At 39.2% G+C, this 27179-nt stretch overlaps 1 protein-coding gene across 2 annotated transcripts in view; it reads right to left on the reverse strand.

Annotated features, from left to right (window-relative positions):
- The window catches only part of SATB2 (SATB homeobox 2), a 175832-nt gene that overhangs the window by 87002 nt on the left and 61651 nt on the right, over positions 1-27179 (reverse strand). For both annotated transcript variants that reach the window (XM_004576949.2, XM_058664796.1), the window contains exons 4-6: positions 10222-10348; positions 9125-9248; positions 166-268 (exon numbers count right to left, since the gene is read on the reverse strand). In XM_004576949.2, coding sequence (XP_004577006.1) covers positions 166-268; positions 9125-9248; positions 10222-10348 — 354 coding nt within the window. The remainder of the gene's footprint in view (positions 1-165; positions 269-9124; positions 9249-10221; positions 10349-27179) is intronic.

Consider the following 27179-nt stretch of genomic DNA (forward strand, 5'->3'; position numbering starts at 1 on the left):
GAGAGTCAATCTGGGCCCATGACAGAAATCATAACCATTTTACCATTGTAAAAAATATGCATATGAATAGAAACCTTACAAAACTAACATAAATTCCAAACAATCAATAACTTATAAATTGAAGAAACAGAAAACAAGCTTTGAAAACAACAAAAAAAAGTTTACCTTTAATCTTCTTGTACTTTTTATACCATCTCCCAAACTCCTGGCACTTGGTTGCTGACACATTGGCATAGTATGTGCTATTTACAATGGATGAAATCATACTCTGAAAAGAACAAGAATGAGTTATTCTTCAAAAAATATGACCAGTCTTGAATAGGGACAAGGAAGGGCACATTATAACCTACATTAATCCTTTTTGTCTTTTAAACTGGACCGCTAAAGGTACAGTCCCTTAAACTTACATGATACCAGTGCTTTTCTCCAAAAAGCTAGCTCTGGGGTAACATTAAGGCTGAAGGGAATGTGATATGCAGATTACATGCAAAGGGAAGAACAGTTGTGATTTAGGAACCCGAGCACAAGGTGAGACCAGACGCTCCAGCATCCGTAAGGCAAATAATGCCTTTCAGATGTTTCTGTTCTGCTTCCAACTGCAACAAGCTTACACAGCCAAGAATCTGAGAACATCCGTGCTACACACTGCAGAACAACGTTTAGGGAAATAAGTTAAATTAATATAATTTATAGAAACGTGTGATTAGCACTTGTGTGAAAATTCACCAAATGAAAAAATTAACAGTGCTATTTTAGAGCAGAGGAAACTAAACATAACACTTGTACTGAGCTTCAACCAAAAACGAATCAAAGCGAAAACTTTCTGGCTCTCATGTACGTGAGTCCTACTTATTCTTCATCTTCCTCTTCCTCCTGAGCTCAATTCCTTGGCTGAGCGGTTTATAACTGACATTAAAAGCAAGGAAAGGGGAAGCATAATCTGATTTTGCACTGAAAAACTAAAATTGTAATTGCACACCTTGAATCAAATGTCCAACAGAGTGGTGCCTGCTGCCAAGACAGCAGGCTGGGCCAACATTTGTGGCAGATGTTAACTTAAACCTGCACTGACTGTGATTTTGTGTTTGTGTGTTTTACAGGGAGATTTTGTTTCTGCAAATTCTGTCTGAAAAAGCAAATGGGCCTGCATATCTCAAGATTTCCAAATGAACTGCACCAGGTTTTATATCTTGCCTTGAAATCTCATCTTTCTCAAAAAGTTATCCCCCAGACATGAAGCAGTTCAGAGAAATCTTAGAACTTCCAAAGTAGTAGAGATAAGAAGAATAACAATAAATCAAGTCAATGGCAAGTTATTTACCAGGAGGTTCAAACGCCAACATCCAGTCCTACATGGACTCCTATTTAAAACATCTGACTCTCCACCTCCTTTTTTTAATCCCTATGCAGCACTGGTTGGGGGTGGGGATGCCTAATTCTCAGAAACCTTTTTGGTCTTTTCTTCACAACAGACAGCTAGTCTCCCACCAGCTGCTGATTTCTACAAGACAATCTCTCTGATAGTGGAGGGAAAAGAAAAAGAACACTTTTAATCCTGGGAACTGAACACAACATGGCATTCAACCAATAGGCAGCACCTGAGTGTTCCTAGAGTTGACAGCTGCCCTGGAGGACCCTTGAAGTCCTAAGCTCTGCTCTGCATGCTACTAACAAGCAAGTGAAGCAGGTTCCCACCCAGCCGAGTGAGCTTCCCTTCTGGGCTGACATTTTTTTTCTTTGCTCCTAGACAGAGTGTGGAGGACAGAGACTGTGTCTGTTTCATTTTTTTCCTTCCTCGTGCCTCACATAGTTCTGATGTAGAGTATCTGCGTCACTGAAATCTAACACATAAAAAGGGACAGAGATGAAACTTAAAAATACCCAACTGAAATGTCACAATAATAGAAAGTTTAACATGCAAGTGGACTAATAATAGATGCGCCAGCTACACTGATCTATGTGAATGACTGCAAATGTACTTGTCTTTTTTGTATGAATATTATATTCTGGAAAGGCACAGGATATATTAACCATGACAAGAGGCAGGGTTAAAGCTTCAATGCGAAATGGTCTAAAAGGTAGACTAAAGTGGAAAATGCTTGGAGCCTTTACTCCATACTCCTGGCCCATAAGGTTAGATCTCAAACCCAAGCTACACTGGCCCTAAATAATTCACATTTGCCTTTCTCCCTAGCCACCTCCACTTTGTCCTTGAGCTACCTGCATTTCAACTGACTCTGTACAATGTCAATTTTAACATACGTAGCCGGGAAATGAGTATTGGTTGTTTAGTGAGTCCATCAACAGGTCCTACATTTCCAATGACTCAACTGAAAAAGAGGGGTGGGTGAACTCACCCAATGAGATTTTTGTTCAGTGGCCTATATAAATGAGTTTGTATCAGTAAATGCCACACAGTGAAAAATAAACACATTTAAACTATGAACTGAGCAACGAAATTAGGTGGCAAATAAATACTATCTCCTAAACACTTAATATCTTAAAGTACCAGAAAGATCTCTTCCAGTTTGCAGCAGATTTTATTTATATTAATTCCCTGTATGCCTTTATACATAGTTCATACCAAAAGTAGCTTCAGTGATAAGAATTGTTAAAGCTACAAAAGCAGAAAAGGTATATCCTGGAAATGCTTCACAAGCAAGGTCACGTTTCATGCAATTATTCTAGTCTCAAACATGAGCACTCATTCTCTGCTCCCAAATCATTGTCAGAGTCTGAGTCTGAATCACTAGGACACACCAGAACACTCTGGACACAGAATGTAAGAATAATTTAATATTAGTGCCAATTAGCTTTCTAAAAATCAAAACTTAAAAACACATGAATTTGAAAGTGTCTACCACAGTCCCAGAACATGCTGCTCTTACTCTGGAGGAAATGAATGACCTTCTGCAGAGGTCTAGGGCGCACAGGGAGTCTGCGTCACCCATTCTAAGGACACTCTGTTAAATAATCAATGCCACTAAAATAGTGATGCCTCTCAACATTCAACAACATCTTCCAGCTGATGAGAACGCAGTTGGTGCAGCACAGGATGAGTAATGACTAAAATCCTCCCCACCCACCACCCTGCCAAAAAATAGCTAAATCCAGTTAGAGGCTTTTTTTTCCCTCACAAAATATGCGTTTAAGTCTGCAATTCATGTTAATCCTATGTTTTTCATTTGGACTTCCAGGATCCTCAGGGTTTTTTTTTTTTTCTTTTTTTGTAAATGAGAATGATCTGAGTCTATTTAACCAATCTATGTTAATATGAAGTCATATTGTAAATAATATAACTTTATAATAGAAAGATTCATAAAATAAACTCTTCTTATCAACAAAGATACGCATATTGATATTGTTAACACTTAGCAAAGCAGCTATGTTTTACTGAGGCTGATGTCAAAATGATCACACTTAACTAAGTGCATGTCACTTTACATAGAGGAGGATGGTATATGGAGGTCCACATACACTGGGCAGCAGAAAGACACTACCAAGTATACAACATAAAGAGTGACTGCAAACAAGGTTACCTCATGAATAAAGTCATGTATTAAATAAGAGGGCCTGGCACAGTAGCTTAATGACCCAAATCCTTGCCTTGTATGTGTCGGGGATCCCATATGGACACCAGTTCTAATCCCAGCAGTTCCGCTTCCCTTCCACCTCCCTGCTTGTGGTCTGGGAAAGCAGTCAAGGACGGCCCAAAGCCTTGGGACCCTGCACCTGCGTGGGGGACCTGAAAGAAGCTCCTGACTCCTGGCTTTAGATCAGCTCAGCTCTGGCCATTGCAGCCACTTGGGGAGTGAATCAGTGGATAGAAGATCTTTCTGTCTCCTCCTCTCTGTATATCTGACTTTCTAATAAAAATAAATAATATAAAAAAGATAAATTAAAAATAAAAATTGAAAATGTATTTTAAATTACAGAAACTTGAAAGAAAATTTTACTTTCTTTTTTATTTATGAAATTTTAAACATATTTTGGTAGAAGATAATGTCCAAATCTCCTTATTCAACCTGATACAAGGTGAGTCATTTTTCTTTCTATTTGAAAGTTATTTTTTTAAAAAAACTGGTATTTGATCCTGCCTTGCAGGATCCAAGGTCATTGGAACAACAACCAGGTGCATTTAGCAGTCCGCAGAAACAGAAGAACAGTAAACTTTCTTCAGGACTAGGGAGAGGAGCTTTCTCTGGTTCTTGCCTGATTCAGACTCTGGGTCCCCAACCCTCTTGCATAATGACCACCAGGATAGCTCCAGAAACCCCTCAAAACACAGAAACCCCTAAAAAAAACAAACAAAAACTAGAATAGACAGAGAACAAGGAAAGCTTAGAAACAGATAGGAAACGGTCAGCAGGGATGCACTTATAACTCACTGGGTGGGACAAAAAGATTAGTTACTCCTCACTGGGGTATTGAAGATCTCTCCACACACCCCTCCTGAAACTGTTCACCTAAACTGTTGACATATGTCTTGTTAGAGTTATAGAGTTAGACTACCCGAAAAACAGCCAGGTTCAGCAAAATCATGCTTCAATGCTATAAACTGCTAAAGACTAAAATTAAAATAGACATGAGACAGCTGAATAGTAATCTATAGCCATTTTAAGGTGTATAGCACCCGGTTGTATATAAAATAATAACTGAAATGTCAATGTAAAAGTCACAGGATGTGGTAAACAACTTGCATTCTTTTGGGTTTTTTTTCCCCCTTTTAACATATTGGTTACTCAATACCATGTCAACTAATTCCATCACGTTATAAATTGTTACTGATGTAATGTCGGGGCTTTTAATTGATTGGGATGATACTCTGCCAGCTCTACCTTCAGACCAGAGATGGTCTCCCCAAGAAACCGCTGAAGTTATCGGGACAATAAGATGCTGGACTTTATGCTTGGTAGATGCTTGCAATGAAAGAATCTCAACTGAACTTGAACTGTGGTAATGCAACAAGGTGGAGAAATCCACCATTGGGGGGGGTCTCGGGAGGGGTGGGGGGAATCCCAGTGACTATAAAACTGTGTCACATGATGCAATGTAATCAATAAAAAAAAGAGAAACTGGTATTTGAGAAATAAAAATATAACAGAGTCCTCCCCTCGTTAACCCAGTGTTAACCAGCTGCTTTGATTTTCTCTGAAACAAATGGCAAGAGAATATCAGAATGTCATATGATAAATTTTCTTTTAAGTTCCTAGACAAATTTTAAGTTTACTTGTTTGTTTTCTAACCAATCCATGGAACAGATATCACATGAAATCATAAGTACAGGGATATCTGGAAAAGCTCATGGCAAATAAAATTAAAAAGCTTATTTTGTTATAAAAGCACTTAAAACACATGCATCATTTTTTCATGCTACATATTTCCCATAAACTTTTTAAAGCCTCTTTGTGAGAATGAATTTCCAGGTTTTTGCATTTTAAAAAAATCACATATTTTTCAATTCATTTCCACAAACTTTTTGATGTGCCATCCCATAGTTCATGCTTAAAGCAAGGCCCTGGAGCTCAGAAAGAAAGGCCCTCTCATCTCAAGTAAACTGTACTGGCAGGCACTACGAAGAAACCCGGCTACTGGGCCACACCATACCGTGGGTCCCTTAAGGAGGGAAACTAATGAATAAAAGGAAGGGAATCACCACCACCTCCAACAGTCAGCACAAGCTAGTTAACAGCTGATGCTGCAACCAGTTCTTCTGATAAAATGAAAAACACGGTGACTAAAACAAAAAACACAAAGTTTATTTATTCAGGCTACTTCTACAAGTTAATCTAGAAGTTTAGAATCAGAGAAACCTAAAGAATCTAAGGGAAATTTAGAATGTAGTACGAAAGAACAAAACAGAAAACATGGGGTAAGAGGATTTGAACAATATACTGGGGAAAACAGAGAACTGACATCCCCATTCTTGAGAATGAGATTGGAGAGACAGAGAGAGACAGAAAAGTATAAAATAGTTGGAGCACTTTGTGGGATCAATTTGGCTGAACTGCAAATCAGATATATGAATACACATGCTCTGGAAGACAACATTCTGTAACTGGAGTGATGGTTGTAGTTCTGTCTCTGTTAAGTGACAATTTCCCAATTGGAGGGATGGGCAGCATCTCTGGACCCCCACCCACCACATCTACATGAGGAAGAGAGTGTTAGACAGGCAATGAGTAATAATTGCATTCCTTGTTCATTTTCAGCCTTTTCCCAGTTGCTTTGTGATATGCTAAGTAATATAGTAAACATTAGGTTATAATGATACTTCAATTAAATATAGTATAGGGAAAAAAACTGATTTGGAAGAATACTTTGTCATGAAAAATTCATTTAACGTCATTTGGCAGCATCCTAGTATCCTTTTGCCTTCCTGTTTCAGAGCCATAACATGAGAATGGAAAACTTTTGCTTGGGAAGAAAACACTTTCTCAAGGCTCTGGAGTATGAAGAGGCCACGTCTGAGATTGCCACAGAATGGTTTGCATTTCTGGAGGCCAGTCCCCCGTCTATGACTGGGGACACTGCCACACAGGTCTCAGGGCTGCAGAGGGGGATTCAGGGAGATGATCCCTGTGTAAGGGCAAGTCCCATGATGTGAACCCCACAAGTGTACTTTCTGTTCTCAACATGTAATTATTGCTAATGGTCACTGCAATTCTCCAGTGAGGAATTAGTATGACTTCATGAAGTTGGGCTACAAACTGAAACAGCCTCACCTGAAAATAACTGAAACAGACAGTTGGGGCAATTGGCTAACATGAGACAGGACACATAACTGGTATATGGCATGACTGATGGTTAAATGAAATGGACAGCTGACAACTGGTTAGCATGATATTGCTCCATGTGGTTGGTCAGCCACTTGTCTTTAGATGAGCCCACTCAATTTGTTTTCTTCCACTGACTTAACTGGATGCTTGATTTCACTGCCCAACTATTTTGGAATTAGGCTGATTAATGATTCCAAAATGGGTGACACTCAGAATAACAGAAATAAGGCTCTTCCAGTTGACTTTTACAAACTATATAAATGCTATATCACTGTTGCACTAAACAGCTAACTAACTTTTCTCAGTTTTTACTCAAATATTTGACAATAAAACCTCAACAAGGGACATGGGATAAGGTTGGTTCCAAAATACAACTAGGGCCTGGCACATGGCATCCTGGGTTAAGCTGCCACTTGTGACGTAAGCATCCCGTATCAGCATCTTGGATCAAGCTGTGGCTTCTAATGAGCCTTGGGAAGTCAGCAGAAGATGGGCTGTGCTACCCAAGTGAGAGACCAGAATGGAATTGCGGATTTACAAGTTCCTGAGACCATGTGGAGAGTGAAACAACTGACAGATCTCTGTGTTTGCATCAGTGTGGGTGTGTATTCTTTTCTCTATTTTTCAAGTAAATAAATCTTTAATATATGTTAAATAGATATAGATATATGGACATAGGTGCTAAGTAATATAAACCAGTACAAATGGGCAAATATTCTAGAATTTCACTTATTACTTTTCTATAAGGTTCCTCTATCAGTAAATTTATAAATTTACAAATAGAAAATATATGTTGTAGTAGGGGCTAAGTTAAAAGAAAAATAGGAAATTGCGGCTTAATGGTTACATACTTTCTGCATGGGGTGATGAACGAGTTTTGAAACAGATAAGGACGATAGTTGTAAAATATCATGAATGTATTTAACGCATCTCAGTTACAAACTTGACGGTCAAAATAGTAAACTTAATGTTACGTATTTTTTACACAAAATTTTCATAAATACTTCTGGAATCACAGAAAACATTCATACGTGCCACAGGCATATAAGATGGTTCATGAAATTGCAAATTATTTGTTCTTTTATTATGATTTCAATTAACAAGACAATCTGTAACCATCTTGTGTGATGACCGCAGGCAGGTACTATTAAAAATAAAAAAAAATAAAATGTAATGATATGGATCAAAAACTCTGTGGCCTCGTAGCTTTATGGCTGAAATGCACCTTAACTCTTTCAATACTTCCTTGGGTAAGAATAAATAAATCACAGGAAGATGTATTCATAATGTGTCCAAATTGGAAACTTGATAAGGGAGGCCTAATATATAGCAAATTAGGCGGCTTGGGGCAGCCAGCAAGTGGCTGAAGAAAGAGCCTAGAGGTGGTGCCTCACAGAAACTTCAGAGAAAAAGGAAGTGGTTGTCAGCGTCTGAACATATTTTGAAAGGTGAAATCAAAAATAAATATACAGACACACAAATGCAACCTATACTTTACTAGCAACTGGCCAGACAGAATGCTAAATCATGACTTCCCCCCTGGTAAATATATAGGCCTCTGGCTACAATTGTTACCCTTTTATGGACTTCAACACTCTTGTCTTCTGCCTTCAAGGCTGCTCTTTTGAATTACAGGCCTCTGGGATGCTCAAGAAAATATGTACCATCCCCTGAATCATTTCTTTATGCAAGTGCCAAACTCAAGTGGATTATATCTAATACAGTTTGCTTTTGCCTCCTCCTTTGATCCTCACCGGTCTCTTATTTGTGTGGAAGTTAAGGTTATAATCAACTCACTAAAAATGGAAGATCATTTTTTATTATGCACTCTCATGGGTTGAACTTGCTACAAAATCTCCACAACTCACATCTGTCCCATTGGACAGGGGAATGGTTCAATTAGCCACAGAAACATTCCCATAGCATGGCTGACTCATTCCATGCACCAAGGAAAACCAGGCTCTAGGCATCAGCTGAGATAGGGGAGGTGAGGAGTAATTTCTTAACGCACACATACCTACCTGCATTAGCATCAGCAGGCAACCTGTTTCTTTATAAATCTCCATTTCCTTATACAATGGAGATTCACTGATCCCTGCCTCTCATAACATGTGTGAGAAGTTAATGATTATGTACAAAAACATGTTTCAAAGCTCTCCAGAAGTGATAACTTCTGCTCCACATCCTAAAACACCATAATCCCTCTTAATTTTTTTTCCACCTCAAATGCAGTGTGACTCTACGTAAAAGACAGGGAACACAGCAGTCCAAGTATGATTGCCATTGCTCTTAGTCAGTCCCAGTGGTGTGCTCTGTTTCCCAGAGCCTCTTGTGAAGATACTGACCTGGGAGAGAGGGCATTCTTTGGCTAATGTGCTCTGGTTCATCTCTTTGAGCAGTTCCTTTAAGGCATTGCGCACTGTGGCATGGTTCCACTGCTCCGCAGGCAAGTCTTCCAACTTTGAACAACTGCAAGAATGAATGACACACACACCTCAGTAAGAGTTGGCTGGTTACAGAGGACGGTGCATGCTGGTCACTCTTGGGCCGAGCGCAAGCACTGGGGGAACAGCTGAGGAACAGGGCTAAGGGTCTCCCCGAATGAGGGTGAGGGAAGGGAGCAATACTATACTTCTCCAGGACCCTGAGAGAGACTGGCGGGGTCTTATAAAAGTAACTATCATCTTGTATGTGCAAACATACTATTTTTTTTTACGTTATCTCTGCAATGTGTTGAAAGCAACGGCCCAGCCGTATGATGAAAACACTTGCCAAGCTTTGACAAACTGAATTACTGGGCATTCCTTGGGTTAAATCTCAGTAAACTTTCCAGACCTTCACACTCACAGAACAATTCAGATCTCACCTTCCTAAATGCGGTGAGGGATGTAAGGGAAGAGAAGGAGTTAAGGAGGAAGGGCAGCAAGGCAGCAATGGAGAGAGGGGGAAAGAACAAGTTGATGAGGAGGAGTCACTTGCAGTGTCTCTGAAAGCTGCAGAATCCCTGAGATGGCCACCAGCAAAGAAACATAAAGAAAGTCAGGGCACTCTTGGTGAGGCTGCAACAAGAACCAAACTCATCCTTTGTAACACAGACTTGAGAAAAGAAGAGGTGTTCATCCTTCAAATACTATGTGATAAGCAGGCCTAGCGGACCAATTGAATAAGGGGCAGTGAAAAGTTCCCCTTAAAAGGCCACAGATTTTTAATGATTTATCAAGCTGCACCCTAGGTTACCACTTCACTGCAGCTGAAAACAAAACATAAAACAGTTGGAACGTGGACTATAAAGATGCCTGGTGAGGTCCTCTCCTCCTCTCTCTTTTTTTTTTTCCATTTCACCAATATCTAGCAACTAATGCATACAGGATGTGTGGATCTCTGCAGTGAATCCATGGAGCTGCTCTGAGAGCAGGAAAGGAAAATATTCAGAAACACTCACCTTTGTAATTGGATTTTCAACGTCACAACATGATAGACATCTTGTAGCATGTCGGCCACTGTTGCGTCGGGTGCATCTGTCACGTAACTGAGGGGGAGAGGGTTCCACCTCCCCAGCTTGATTATTCCTGCAAGCAAAGAAAAACATACTAAACACATAGCTGCTATTTATTAAACCTTCTTATTGTTTGCCCAATGTGAAGAAGGTCATTCAACAGTCAACATTCAAGGTTCACTCAGATATTTTACAACCCAGTGCAATGAGCTATTTCTTTCTGCCTGACAATTGAGATACTTAACTACACAGGAAGATGGGGATGAAAGGTTTGATTGTGGACAAGCCATCCTTTTATTTCCCCGTTTCTTAAATTACTTACAAAACCATACAGACACACTTCCTTCCCTCAAAGTCTTGCCTTACATTCTAACTTAAGATTGATGCTAAATATACAGGACTGCTGATTTCATAGACAAGGAAAAAAAAGAAGAAAAGAAAAAGCAAGCTTTAAGTAAATACAAGATTCAGTTTTGAATTGTACAAGAGAATTCCTGTGTGTGGGCTCGGTGCGCAGTTACATCCTGACTGTGGTGTGATTCCCAGTGCGAACAGCATTTGGAGCCGAGGAGGCAGTGAGAGTTCATTTCCAGATCCACGCTTCTCAGCCGGAGGGGTTGCTTTCCTGGGCCAAATGCAATAGCGCAAGGATTGACCACAGATCAGAAATAGCAAAGATGCCTTTAAACTTCCCTTCTTTTTTTAATCCCTCAGCTTTTTTTAGAGTGACAATGGTACCCTTTCCCTGTGGGTTTCCTGCTGCATATGGTAAACATGCATGAGAAAAAGAGAGGAAAAAATCTTGGCCAAACTTGGGCCACTCGGAACAGCGATTTCAGATGTTTAGGAACACCCTTGTTACAGGGAGAGAGGAGGTTCAGAAACGGGAAAAATGCTAACCTATCCAGGGAATGGGGCCCCATCTTATCTAGCACATGGGATACCTATAACATGGATGAAAAAAAATGGAAAAACCTACTTTACAAACTGTAAAGAATAAAAACAATTTTACTTACAGGCATCAAAAAACCCCAACGATCCCCAGGATATCAGAAACTGTCATAACCCTTTTTTTAAAAAGTTATGTTTTCCAGATAAAAGAAAAACAGCATTTTTATTCTTGACAATACAGGTAAGCCCAACTATACTGCTCACTGAAACATTTTTATCATCAAATAGAGAGAGAATACCTGTATAACTCAATTGAACTTTTTAAAGCTTCACAAAAATGATGCTTTATTACCACACGGCAAAATTCCAACAATAGGAAATGAACTTTCTGGTCAAGACATGTCCTGTCCAAGATAAAATAAATGAATGCGCAATACTTGACATAATGCTTGAAAACAGGGAATAAACAGAACAAAAATATTAAAATGATGCACTGTTTCAGTATTAAGATTTAACAATCTGGTGCTGAATATGCTGCAGTATAAATAGTGCCTGGACTCAGATCCAATAAAGTAACACAGCTCTCATTCATAGTACCGTATGTCTCCAGTTCTGGCTTCAGAAGTCAGATTTCACTTGCCAAGAAAAGCTGTTTTCTTGTGGGGATAGTTTTCTTAACATTTTCCCTCATGACAATGAAAAGTGCACAGCACACAGCATGCAGCAGTCATGAAATGAACATCTAGGCCCGCTGGACAGCCACCCGTGAGAGACGAGGTCTGCTTCCGGGCTTCTTTCATTCCTTCTGGCATTTGCAAATACCAAGAAGATACTGTGAAAAGTGTCTAACATATTTCCCTCTTTAAAAATCATTACACAATTCTAAATTCCTTTCAAAATTCGCTGCCACAACCATCCAAACGTCAAGTACCCACTGACCATGTTTTCCAGGCATCATGGAGAAAGCTAATGGATTTGGCCAGGGTGTAGCCTGGTAAGCAAGTAGAAGCAACAGATTTTATGGGTCATTTTGGTTGCTAAGAACATGAAGGGCCTCTGAAGAAAGCAAACTCTACATGCTTCCATGAAGACTCTACAGCAGAGTCCTCCGTGCACTGTGTTTGTGGGTATTTCATTCCTTTCATCAGGAGAAAATACTACAATTCAACCAGACGTGACAGACTCTAATCTCTATGATATCACCTATATGAAATACAAGAAAAGGAAAGACGAAACTCCAAGTGGAGAGAAGTCAGAGGGCCAGGAGAGGAAATGGAAAAAGATGTAAGCAGATTTTCTTATTTTGCCTGGAGGTTGAAAATGAACCAGACTCTTAATATACATACATTTTATTGTATGCAAATCATACTTCAATTTAAAAAAAAAAAGTGAGGAGGAGGAGGAACCTCTACAGGAAATAACAGACAAATCACTCTATTGGAAATAGTAATCTCCATTTAGGTAAATTCTCTCCCCATCCTCATGAGCCGGAAGATGATTGTTTGGGCTGGAATTAGACACACAGGTGTTTTCACAATTCTTAATACCTCCAAATACTTCTACATAGAGCAGCTGCTCCAGGTTGGTCTCCACATTTTGGAAGAGATCTGCTGGTGTGTGCTATTTTCTTAGGCAATGGGAGATGGTGAATTCTTTCCTTCTCCACAACATAAATTGACCACGAGAGTCTTTCTGGAGCAAGGTCTGCTAGGAGGGCTATGCACAGCAAGGTGGGGGGTTGGAGTAACTTGTTTTAATAAGCTTGTTCTCCAATCAATGTCTATCTAATGTACTAATCTTCCTTAAACATGCTCCTTAGAATAGTCCTCCTTGTCTGATAGAAAATTGACTCAAAAACTGCTTGGAATAGTAGTCACTAGTAATTAAGAAAGTCAAATTGGGAAGCAGGATATCATAGGGATCAAGAATAATGCAAGGTTCCTAGTCAATTTGCATCTGTTCATATCTGGACACCACCAACTACCAATTACAAAACACTTAATTTCTCCAATCTTCTCATCTATAAAATGGAACAATGAAAGTATTAGTCAGTACTGTCTAGATCTACCTCCCTTAACTCATTTCCTCCTTTGTGGTTCCTCAGTGGCTCCTTCCCTTTTATCTAAAAGTAGGTTCAGATGTGATCCACTGTAGCCATCTCACTGTAGGTCTTCCCTGGCTCCATCAAGCCTATGTAAGCATGCCAACCAAGTCCCTAATGGATCTTCACTCAGGGCTATCTGATTCTACTTCGCCCTTGAGAATACAGAGGTTCACAGGCTGAGTTACCTCAAATAACCAACTGGCATCTAGCAGAATCAAGAGTCACTTCAAAGACTACACTCTCTCTCTTATCATCATATAAAATCACAGTGACTCCCGTGTGAAGTACACAGAAGAAAAGACTAAATAAAGGACTCCACCAGCATCCTGTATTACAGCAGTGTTTCAAGTACCAGTAATTTCACTTGCAATTACCTGCCAATGGACCTGGGAAACCAGCAGAACACAGTCCAAGAAGCTGGGCCCCTGTCACTCATGTGAGAGACCCAGAAGGAGCCCCAGACTCCAGGTCTTCTGCGAATAAACTTTAGGAAGATTTCTCTCTCGCTCGCTCTCCCTTCATCCCCCTATCATTCTGTTGTGTTTTGGGGGGTTTTTTGTTGTTGTTGTTGTTGTTGTTTTGTTTTTCAATCACTCTGCTTTTCTAATAAATAAACTTGTAGAGGAGAGAAGAGAGGGGAGGCAAAGGAGGAGAGATGTGTGGGAAGTAGGTATGAGGCAAGGGGAGAGAAAATAGTGGGAAAGAATTTGGCTCCAAATTTTGATAGGCTTTGAATGCCTCACTGAAAAGTACTCTGTATGTGTCAGAGAGTGTGACCAGAGTCTGAAATTGCAGGCAAGTTCATGTCCAGTCTCTGCTTGTTAACTGAGGAAGTTTGGCAAATTACTTACTTTCCCACACGTGAATTTCTACATTGGTAAAATGAGGAAAATAACACTGCCTGCCCTTTAAGGTTACTATGATATTTGAAGTGAGAATGAAGGGTTAGCACTGGGATTGACCTAGTCTAAATATACAGGAAAGTCTGGGGAAACCAGATGCTTGCAAATTTCTGAGTGCACTAACAAATCAAAACAAAGCTTTAAGAGATTAACCTGCTCCGGAATGCAGCTCAATTAGAACAGGGGATGCATGTTGAGAGGACAAAGAAGTACTGAAATAACTAGGGTGGATTTGTCTAATGGAAGTCTTAACAGCCTGTGACAAAGAAGGGACACCACACCAAAGCCAGAGTGAAATCAAGAAAAGAATGGTGTCTGTTACTGTAGTGCAGTGCGTAAAGCCACCTCCTGCAGTTCCAGAATCCCATGTGGGCACTGGCTCACTGCTCTAATTCTGATTCAGCTTCCTGTGTAGGCACCTGGGAAAGTAGCAGAGGAGTGTGCAAGTGCTTGGGCCCTGGCACCCATGTGGGAGACCCAGAAAAAGCTCCAGGCTCCTGGCTTCAGACCAGCCCAGCTCCAGCAGTAGCTTGCAAGATAAAGCTGCTGCCTGCAAGAATAGCACCCCATAGAAGGGTAGACAGGGAAATCCCTGAGCCTACCTACAGAACTGCATCACAAAAAATAATAATAATAATAAATAAATAAATAAAAATAGGCACCCCAAAAGAATGCCAGTTCCAAAAGCTCCCTGCTAATACACCTGAGAAAGCAAGGGAGGATGGCCCACCCTGCCAGCTATGTGGGAGACCAAGATGCAGCTCCAAGATCCTGACTTCTGCCTGCTTAATCCAGGCCATTTGGGGAGTGAGCCAGCAGATGCAAGATATCTTTGTCTCCACTCTCTCAACCTCTGCCTTTCAAATAAATCTTAAAAAAAAAACAAAAACAAAAACAAACAAACAAACAAACAAAAAAAAAAACCCAGGCCCGGTGCCATGGCCCAGCAGCTGAAGTCCTCGCCTTGAACCTGCCAGGATCCCATATGGGCACCAGTTCTAATCCCAGCAGCCCCGCTTGCCATCCAGCTCCCTGCTTGTGGCCTGGGAAAGCAGCTGAGGATGACCCAAAGTCTTGGGACCCTGCACCTGTGTGGGAGACCCAGAAGAGCTCCTAGCTCCCAGTTTCGGATCGGCTCTGGCCATTGTGGTCACCCGAAGAGTGAATTGTCGGATGGAAGATCTTCCTCTCTGCCTCTCTTCCTCTTTGTGTATCTAGCCTTGCAAAATAAATAAATCTTCAAAAAAAAAAAACCTACCTTTCAAATAAATAAATCTTTTTTTTTTTTTAAGATTTTACTATTATTGGAAAGCCAGATATACAGAGAGGAGGAGAGACAGAGAGGAAGATCTTCCATCCGATGTTTCACTCCCCAAGTGAGCCGCAACGGGCCAGTACGCGCCAATCCAATGCCAGGAACCAGGAACCTCTTCCGGGTCTCCACGCAGGTGCAGGGTCCCAAAGCTTTGGGCCGTCCTCAACTGCTTTCCCAGGCCACAAGCAGGGAGCTGGATGGGAAGTGGAGCTGCCGGGATTAGAACCGGCACCCATATGGGATCCCGGGGCTTTCAAGGCGAGGACTTTAGCCCCTAGGCCACGCCGCCGGGCCCAAATAAACAAATCTTAACAAAAAGCTAAAGTTAATAAAATAGAAAATAGACAAATCAACAGATGTAAAATATTTTCTAAAAAAAAAGAACATAAAAAGAAACTGTCACATGTCAACTGGGGATAAAAAATCTGACAGCGCCGGGCAAATCTCAATAATAATGGCATAACTATTAATATACAGAAATTAATCTTACTGTGTAATCTTACTTACACACACACACAGTCTATCCAGGCACACAGCAGATGCTTAATATATAACATGCTGATTTCTTCTCTGTACACATATTTTTACTGTCCATAGTTCTAATTTCTGATATTTGCTTCTGAAAATCCAATATGCTATTTAAATTCTATCCTGGGACTAATTCCAACCCTGATCAATCTAACTGAAACGATTCTTTTGCTACACACCTACAAAAGGATTTTTTTTTTTTTGGTTAGTTTAGGTATCTTATAAGAAACTTACATTATCACAACATACCTGCATATTAATTTTTTAAGTTTACAACATGTTTTTCACAAATGTGGTTCTTCCTCATGCAGACAGTAAGAACTCAGCATTCATTACGCTAAAGAGTGACCCTTTAAGGAACTCAGTGGGTGACCACCAGGGCTAGAACCTGGGTTTTCTTCTGCACATGTTTAAACCACTGAACCAACTCTCTTTCTACTGGGCTCCACAACTACTGCCCATGTGCCAACATAAGAGTCTCAGGCCTTAGCTCATTCAGAATTATATAGCAGGCAGAGTTGTGACTGACATTAAATGATAAACAAGGGAATAAATGAGACCAATCAGCAAACAGGTGACAAATCCAGAAAACCAAAGTCAACTACACTTGGAACTTCTCAAGGAAACAAATACAGCAGTTCCCCATAGAGTACCATTTACCATTTCAGACATAAACACTGCTTCCCAAATCATCTTTATTATTTCCAAGAAATTTATCATCTGCAAACATTTAGAAAATGCCTGGTGTTGAGGACTATTACAGATGCAGTTTCAAGGTCTTTGAGTCACAATTACGAGCCTTTATTTTGGGGTTGAAATTCATACAAACGTTAACATGATTGAATTGAGCACAATATAAATAAAACTGTTTATATCCAGACAAATCTGTTCACTCTAAAATTTGGAGTGCCAATCCGTTCTTGGTGTAATGAGTTCAGACCGAATAGCAAAATGCAATTGTAGGTAAATTTCCCATTAGTGACATAAAATTAGGTTGGGAATGGAAGCAATTTTTGTCTAAAATTAAAAAGATACAATAATGAGAACAAGTTTTTTACTCTCTCAATGCATAATTCTGATGGAGTCAAATAGTTGACATCTTACAAGAAGAAATCTCAATAGCTATTTGTGTTCCCATGGTTTGGGAATTTTGTCAATTTATAATCCATCAGAGAAACACAATGCTTTCCCAAATAACTTTGTAATTCATATCTTCTGTATTATTTGCTCTTTCTATATAAAAACAGGAGTGGTGACATATATTTTAGTTGCTCAATATTTGATCAAGATTTTAGCAAGTACTTGTGGGAATAAAATATGATCAAGAGAACATTAGAAGGGCTTATATTAAGGACTAGCCACTCATTTAGTGAACAAATTTCTGTGTCTCTAACTTAGGTCACTAAGATGCAAAGATAACCCAATACACTGTCTATATTTCTGAAGCACAAAATTGAGTAAAGAAGCTTATTGTTAAGGACCCGGCAGCGTGGCCTAGCAGCTAAAGTCCTCGCCTTGAACACGCCAGGGTCCCATATGGGCACCAGTTCTAATCCCAGCAGCTCCACTTCCCATCCAGCTCCCTGCTTGTGGCTTGGAAAAGCAGTCCAGGACAGCCCAAAGATTTGAGACCCTGCACCTGCGTGGAGACCCGGAAGAGGTTCCTGGTTCCCCGCATCGGATCAGCGCAGCACTGGCCATTGCGCTCATTTGGGGAGTGAATCATCGGACAGAAGATCTTCCTCTCTGTCTCTCCTCCTCTCTGTATATCTGACTTTGTAATAAAAATAAAATAAATCTTTTAAAAAAAAGAAGAAGCTTATTGTTAAACACAAAGCTAAGTGAGAGTACTCTTAAAATAAAGCTGAGATTTACCCTCTGTACCTGAAAACAAGAAATAGCAACTTTATATGACCTGCAACACGACACCCACAGTTTTCCCAGTTGGCTGTAGTATAAAGATAGATAACAACAAAATAGATATATAGTATCAGATATACTGCACACAAAGGCTAAAAACCAATCCATGAAGCAGAAGCACACAATCTAGAGACCAGCAGTGGGAACACAGCTTGGTGGCTAATTTTCTTTTATTTCAGGTACATTTTAACATTAATTTAAAAATCAATGTGAAAACTAAGCCTGCGGAAAGAACGCAAAACATTAGCTTTAATATTCAAAGGCTGGGGTTTATTTATCTCTTAACTCCCTAGAAAAGATCTCAGCAAAAGAGTGTCAATAAAAACCCCAGCCTCAGAGTAAGGAAGCCTTGGGGCTGCTGGTTGTTGGTATTATTTCCACAACACACCAACTGCTGATGAAGCCCCTTGTAAAAACAGGAGAACTCAACAACACTGATTGCATCTGTTTATCTTCCTCTGAGCAGCTGTGTCCCTATGCTGTAACATATAATTTTTTGTTGTTAGGTTATGCTTTGCTCAAGAAATTAAAAACTGTCTGTCCTATATAATAAAAACACAGGCTGATTTATCCATAAGTCAATTCACAGGAGAGTCCCCAGTAGTACATAGCAACTCAGCCTATGTTTCTAAACCTGTGGCCCGACTGTGGTGATGTACCATCAAACTGGCAGTGACATAGCATAAAATCTAGTTAGAGCTGTTAAAACGGTGTTAGGAAAGACTTGAACTGAAAACAGAAAAAGGGAAAAACAAAAACGGCTTGACAGTACACATCTTTAATGCACAACTTAGCAGGAACCCCAATTTATCTTCTGGGAACAAATCAAACTGCTGCATCTTCTGCTTTTTCCAATGGTTTGCATTGAAGTGAGAGTAGTTGCAAAATGAAATAAACACTCTACATTATTCAAGTGCCTTTATAATTCATACAAATTAATGACATCTCAAAATATCTTTGCCTGGGAGCCTACAATGCACTTAATCCTATATTAATAACAATACAGAAGAAAACACCAGACAAAAACTAAATAATTCAACAATTCAGAATAAAATTTGAGCCGGTACAGCCATATCAACTTATCTGAAAATGCACAAACTCCTCCACCGGCACCAAAGCAGAGAATGTTTACAAACACAAGCAAAGCAGGTATTTTTGCAAAGTAGTTTTTAACTCTTTAAAAATATAAAACTTCATTTTAAAATCACTTGTTGTTTCAGGGGAAATCACCATCCTGGAGATTATAAGTGCTTAAAAAACTGAAAATAATTCTGAAATATTTTCTGAATAAACTGTGGTCATACACAGATGTGTGCCACTTTTTTTTAGCTGACTACCACGTCACACTGCAGAAACATTCTACTTTAAAAATATATACAATACCATTTGGTGCCCTGTAATTCTACACATGGCTTTTACATTTTACAGCATAAAGATTTTTGTCTCATGTAATAGATGCTGTTTCACATTTGGGAAAAGTTATGTTACAACTCTGACTTTATTAGATTATTTAATATAAGCACTAAGTAACTAGACTAAATTAATAAAGACCCCATTGCCAAAAACAAAAAAGGGGGGGAGAGGGAAAGAGAACAAAATTATTTCACAAATTAAATAAAACTTTCTGTAGCTGGTATTTTAGAAACCTTTATTTAATTTTCAAAATTCCAATTCTTCTGAAAAGCAGCCAAAATATTGGTCAGGATATGAAAAAATATGAAAAAGATTTATTTATTTATTTCATAAAAGTGCTGTTTAAAAGTATTACTTGGAGCAACAGGAAAAACGAGAAAGAAGTGTTGTAAGAAATTACTAGGGATTTGTTCTAAACTCCTGCCACTAGTTAGAAAGTATTTCATCTGCTACATATTTTCTTATTATTGTTCCAAGTTGAATCATTATCTAAGAGTTTCAAATTAAAGGACTAATTTTGACAGGTAACACAAACAAGCTCCATTGTCCCTCTTGCTTTTTACTCAGAAATCCATGTGCATGAAGAGCTCTCCCTCTAGCATTTGTCTCCCTAAACTATCTTCAATAATCAAAGACACAGAGGAAAAGTATATTCTTTTAAATACACTTCATTGCATTCTCGCAGATGCTACTCCTAACTTAAGGTTGGTCAGTCTTTGTGCATCCTCTGGGGTAAGAGGTTAAAAACTCAAGATCTAAAAATAGTAGCTTTACATAGTTCACATCATAACTAATTACATGTATTCTTTTTATATGGGAACTAAAGTGTTGCAGCAAATGTTCCCAAGAGTCTGGCTTTCCAGGTATTCCGTTATTGAGCTTAATATCTTTGAAAATTCTATCAATTGCATGCTCCCAATTACATATTTCAGAATTTTTCTTCAGGCATATTCTGTTTTCTATAATTTAAGGTTACATAATACCTGGTTTCAACAGCAAGATTATGATGGCATGTAGATTATCAAAGAAATTATTACCATGCAATACGAAAGCCAAAAGCATAGTTACTCATGTTGTACTTTTTATTCATGTTCCAACTAACCTGATTTCACAGTAATTTGTTAAGAAACTACAAGACATGGAAACAAATATTTCTGTAATCCTTCCAAGTGCAACTGCTTTTTGTCTGGAGGCTTTTTGATTTTTGTTCAATTAAGAACATTTTTTTTACTTCCCATGCTTTTATATTTTTACCTTAGGTACATGTACATGAACACCGTGCTATTAGACCTAATAATGTACTTAGTTTTTCAGGTTTGAAATATTTCATAATCAAATATGTTCTGGTAGTTTCTTGATTTGCATTTGTTTGGACGTGTTATATTTAAAGGCTGAAAACCATTTTAGTGGCTAAGAAGGAAGCCAATGGCCCCAATACACACTCACGGGAGGTACTCTCCCAGTAGGAAACTGTTTCTGGAATAGAGTCAAAGTCAGACTTGTTTCAACACACATAGTGACAAATGATGGCAATAGTCTGTTTGAGCCCCTAAAATATTCAGCTATGTCAGAAAAAGTGCTATATAAACCAACAAGTAACTGTGTTGGAGATGCAGGGATTATTCCTGATGGGATGTCTAGTTATCTCACGGCAGTTGAAACAATTAGAGGTGATCTGGAGGGCAGGGCTAGATCAGAAATGGATTCCTTTGTTGCCAGCCTCAGAAATTTGCAATTCAGTAAGGCGTGTGCTGCTCAGAGTGGTCAGACCAATAAAATGGGCTCCAAAGTCATTCCAGAGCAGTAATGGACCCCTGATCGTAATAGGTAAGTCTTGGAAGATGCTGAAGATGAGTGGGATTTGGAAATCACTGCTTAAGATACCAATAAAATGAGGACCTGGCATACTGACATGAATCCACTGGCTCTCCTCAAGAGAAGAGCAAAAAAGAACTCCAAAATTCCTTAATTTGTCAGCCTATCAGCAGTTACTCATACTAGCGTTGAACAGGATGATCGAAGAGAAAGCCAGAACATCACACTACATTAAAAGCTAAAACGGAGTTGTGGCACTTGGTAATTGTGTTTTATTGTTGTCTAAAGTACAAGGGGCTTGGCAGACAGGTTTCCTGTAGTGCATAAATTTCAGAAACTTTTTGCCACGTATACACTACAAACCATCAACAGGCAGAGGGCATGTCAATCAAACTTGTTTTTCTAACCTCAGTGACAATCACATGAGCCTGAAATATAGGGGTGCATGGCGGGCACAGGACAAGAAAGCCACTTTGCACACTGGGAACTAGAGACCCAGTTTTAGTCTTGGATCGACCTCTGTTGCCTGTTGTTCTGCATCTGTGGGTAATGTTTGTCTCTCTCTCTCTCTCTCTCTCTCTGTTCTCCCCTGACTCCCCAGGTGGTAATTACAATAAAATACAAGGAAAAGTGCAATAAACATTATAAAGTACTACATAAACATATACTGGCACTCATAAACTGTAAGTTAACATAAAGGAGGTAAGCATTCGATTTTTTAGAATGCTTTAAAGGCAAAGTTCCCTTTACTTAAGCAAAAACTTAAAATCTTCTACCATGTCAATAATTCACCTGTCAGATCATTGATACAATCCAAGGACCACCATGGATGCTCTCTCAGTGACTGAAGCCAGACACTACACACTGCCTGAGCCTCCTTCTGCCATGGTCAGAGAGGCGGCATGAGGAACTACGTTTTGCCTCTGCCACCAATGATCATCCCAAAGACCAGCCGTACATGTTAATACTCAGCATCTCACGTCTCTCTAGACAGAAAGGTCTGCACAGGGCACAGTGCCTGGCAGACAATATGAAAGGGAAGGGAGGAGGCTCCCCTTCCATCTGCAGCAACAGCTCACTTTACAGGGGGTACTTGATGCTTCTTTCTCATTCTCTACCCAGTATCCTAACTAATCCTATACCCACGACACCCTGGACATCAGTTTGTGAAAACACAAATGCCTAAGGGGGCTGGAGCCCTCGCACCAAATCTTGTGGAGTTCACAGCATCCCCCAAAGTCTTTCTGATAATTTCTCTAGCTCCTTCAGCTCTGACACACTAGATCAAAAAATGTTGCCCAAATATTTGGGGACTTAGTAGCAAGAGCTTTGATTACTTCATTTTAAGAACACAATAAGCCTTCAAAATTGTGTAAGTAAATTCAACACTGAATTGGTTGTTCTCTCATTAAAATTCTTCCTTTCTAAAAAGAAAAAAATTGTTAAGCACCAGGTTTTTTGTTTTTCAGGGAGGGTTCATTTTTAAACTTTCAGAGTATAGTAAACAATTTCTAAATTCAGGATAATCAAAGGTTTGCCAGTTGGTGAGCAAAACAACAATGGCTTTTATATCAACCAAAAAAGGAAATGTGGCTCAATCGGTTTTTTAAAACTGAGTGTCATTCTGACAACTGTACCTCTTGCTACATTAACAAAAGTTGTCTCCTACAGACTACTACTGAACTACTACTTGAATAGACACAATTATGTTATTAGTTCTTTAAATTAAAACTACTAGCTAAGATTTTCCTAGGGATCCCTTTATATTAATGAAAGACAGCAACACAAGTATTAGCATAAACAAGGTACTCTAAGTTTTGTTTTTCTATACCACCAAAGGAAAAATGCCCATATGCCCCACAAATAAGTAATATTCTTTCCTTAAAGATATATTTGTATATGGCCAAATAAGGACCTAGCATAACCCACATGAATACATAAAACTAATTCATTCAGGAATTATGATGCTAAAAAAAAAAAAAGGAAGACGGAACTGAAGTCCAAGATTATCTAACTACAAATGGTAGTGATTTACTAGAAACCACTTTCATTTTTATTATTTTATTAGTGAGAGCAGGTCATAAAGATGAGCAGAAAACAATTATGTGAGAGCTAATAACACAGATTTCTACTCTCCTGTGTATTAGAAAAGCTGCAAAAGGTATGCTAAGGACTAATGCATACACAGATTGTTTCTCAACATTCAACCAGCCCTAAAATAACTTCAGTAGTATTTTTTTATTCTCATACCAAACTATTATTAACTTCTCACCTCTAAAAGGAAGGTCCCAAGTCACCAATCATATGAAGGGAGAAAAAAAAAACTATTTTATCTCACTTTGCATTTTTGCTCAGTATTTGCATTGCACAGGAAGGAGAGCACAGAAAATATTAACCACCAGAGAACTGATTTCCTTCGTGCCTAATCTTTTTGTACATGATTCATCTCTCTACTAATGAATTTGCCTAGTTCACTTTTAGTTGTTCAAGTTTTGTGCCTTGTTTTGGTTTTTATTATAATGACTTACAGGGACCCAATTAAGAAAGTGAACATTTACTTACAGCTTATCATGGTCTTGCCATATTGCCCCATTATAAGAAAGTATTTAACCAAGTTACCCACCATCACATCAAAATTACTTTGCACCAGAAGCAGTAAGCGAGGAAGTTTCAAGCTCTTAGACCAGTGAAACTTATCTACGTTGAAATGCACATGGACACTTGTTTATCAGTGTGTGGTTCTTACACAGTTGGATGGCTAGATCTCAAAGTCAGTCATAACCAGAGATTCCTTTATTCGTCTTAGCACTCCAGTCTAGTGTCTGACACTTTAGTATAAGATGACAAAAAAATTTCACAATGATTTTGAAAGATAGCTAAGTTACATGAGTCCAAAAATGGTTGTGAATTTCCTCCACAATCATATCTGTGTGTCACATAATTTTGGCATTTAGCTTGTATTTTGCCAAAAAAAATAAGGAAATAAGAAACAAAAGCTTTGCATTTCTTGCCCCTGTTACCAAATTACTGAAGATGTATTTTTTGTCCCTCTATGAAAAAGAAATAATTTGGATTAGAAAATGATTTCATACCAGCTGCTGCTCATGTTGAATATCTGGCAGTTTTCAACACAGGCTGGATATAGATGACTAACTCAGCTAAGGCTACTTTCTGTAACTATGTACTCAAACCTGCAGAGGGGGCCCCAGTTTTGCCTTTTTGAACTTCCAGTCCCTGTGTGGCGCATATAAACCTTTTATTCTTTTCTCATAACATGTAATCATTAGTTCAAAATATTTTCTTAAAATCTCCTTGGACACATTCATAAAGAGAAGCTTGAAACTTTCATACTTGCCAGCTCCATTATCATCGCAGATGATAATTAATGCTTTGCCCAGAGGCATTCAAAATGGCTGCTGCAATAATCCAAAAGCTCATTGGCTGAAGTCAGTATCCTGATACAAACATTCATTCTGGATATTTGTTTTTTGTAAATACAAGGCTTACGTGTATGTCTTACAAACATGGCAGAAACTTTTTGCATTTGGAGCATAGAGGAAAACAACCACCTCAGTATCCACACCACAAAAAGGGATCACCATCCCAGTGGGCTCTAAAAAGGCTCATGTTCCAGCGAAGGGGGAGAAAAACAAAGATGAAGGAAATGACAACTGCTGAGCCTACTCTGCCCCATCTGACACATGGACAAGTGCTCTGCTGTCCCCTGAAACCTGTCTATCAGGGACAGTACTACCTCCATTGTTCAGCCACTCCTAGCAAACACATTTCTGTTTTAATAGAAAAGATTAGGGCTCACACTAATCAGGCTCAACAGGAAGGCCATATTAGCAATTCGGCAGGTGCCTGAGGGCCATACCTAATCTGCATAAAATGGAGCAGATTGCAACCGCCTTCATCTTTTTTATTTTTAAACTGTTTTTTAAAGCAGAGCATACATAAAACCTCAGAGAGAGAGAGATGGGAGATGGTAGTGCATATATTTGCCTTGTGTCTTTATTTCCATTCTTTTAATACAAACCATCTTCCTAAATGGCTATTCACCAATACAAAGATAACAAAATAAAAGTTGCCAGGGAAAGGCAGTAGGCAGTGATCACTATGTTTAAAAAGTTACACCTTTTGAGAGATCTTCACAATTCTCTACAGCACAATGTCACATCAATCAGAATTTGAATTTAGTGTTTTAAGACAATCTAAACGGAAATACACCCTGAAGTTGAAAAAAAGACTGATAGAGATTATTAATATTTCAATGTAAACCTATGATCTAACACAGAAAATCATCATAACACCCTTATCATCTCAACTCTGGATTCTGCTGCTCATTAGAATAACTTTAAATGATGGCGTTCTTTATATCCTAAGGATTTATCATCACAGTCATTCAGTTCAAGCATGAATGAATCTGAAAAAATAACTCAGCAACGCTGGCAGTAACTAACACAAGCCATAGAAAATCTGAGAAAGAATACATTTGGAAAGTAATAAATGTGGGCCCGATGCAGTAGTGTAGTAGTTAAAGTCCTCACCCTGCACATGCTGGGATACCATATGGGCACCAGTTCTAATCCCGACAGCCCTGCTTCCCATCCAGCTCCCTGCTTGTGGCCTGGGAAAGCAGTTGAGGACGGCCCAAATCCTTGAGACCCTGCACCCGCATGGGAGACCTGGAAGAGCTCCTGACTCCTGGCTTCAGTTGGCTCAGATCCAGCCGTTGCACTCACTTGGGGAGCAAACTATAGCACAGAAGATCTTCCTTTCCATCACTCCTCCTCTCTGTATATCTAGCTTTCCAATAAAAATAAATAAATCTTTAAAAAAAGAAAGTAATAAGTGTAAACATGTCAGGTAACTTTTGCACAAAGAGATAATGTAGACATGGAGTCCCAGAGGAGTACACTAGGGAAAAGCGGGTTTTTATATGAAGAGATGCAAAAGCCGCTAAGGCATGTGTTAGAAAGCAAGAGGATTTCACAAGTACATCGGCCAACCAGTTCAGGGAAGTCATATCCTAAGCACAATTCATCCCTTGGCAAGATCAAAAACTAGGGAATGCTTGGAGGTTTTCAGGAAGAAGATAAGAGGATTTTGAAATTGCATCCCAAGACACTGAAAAGCCAGAGTCAGGCATCAGGAAATGACTAAGAAATGCCAATTTACTGATAGCCACAAGAGGATAGGCATAAATGTTCTGGAGCTATGGCCTCTGGGTCACAGGAAACTGCTGCGTAATCTGGGTCATGCTGGACTACAGCAGGTACAAGGTGGAGAGGACAAAGATGCATCTTGGCAGCCTTGGAAGAAATAACAAACTCCAAGGCAGCTACAATACTATAAGGATACTATGCTCCCCAACTACACTGCTTAACATATTGATGAAGACAATGTAGAAACAGGTATAGAGGTACCTACTAATAAATTTGTTTGCTTTTCTGTTGCTAATTTGTCTCCTGTCAGTCTCTTTTACAGGGCTTCAGCTGATGAACTCAGGAGGGTAGAGAAAAATGTGTTTGTCTTCCCCTATAGAATAAACTGGAAAGCTTTGGGTTAGAATCAGAATTCGCTTATACCTCACTAGGTAGGACACAAAGATTAGTCACTCCTCACTAGGGTATTGAAGATTTCTCCGCACACCCCTCCTAAAACTGTTCACCTAAACTGTTGACATATGTCTTGTTAGAGTTATAAGCTAGTTTAGACTACCAGAAAAACAGCCAGGTTCAGCAAAAATCATGCTTCAACGCTATAAACTGCTAAATACTAAAATTAAAATAGACATGAGACAGTTGAATAGTAATCTATAGCCATTTTAAGGTGTATAGAACCCGGTTGTATATAAACTAAAATTGAAATGGGTTAGAATCAGAAGATCAAGTCCCCCAACTCTCCATGTCTTTCAGCCTCCTTACCTATTAAAAAGAGGTCACAATGGTGTCCATCTCCAAGAATTGCTAGAGGGATCAAGTGAGATAATAGGGACTCCAGTTCTCTGCAA

This window comes from Ochotona princeps, chromosome 5 (genome assembly GCF_030435755.1).
Source record: "Ochotona princeps isolate mOchPri1 chromosome 5, mOchPri1.hap1, whole genome shotgun sequence".
In the NCBI taxonomy this organism is placed as follows: Eukaryota; Metazoa; Chordata; class Mammalia; order Lagomorpha; family Ochotonidae; genus Ochotona; species Ochotona princeps.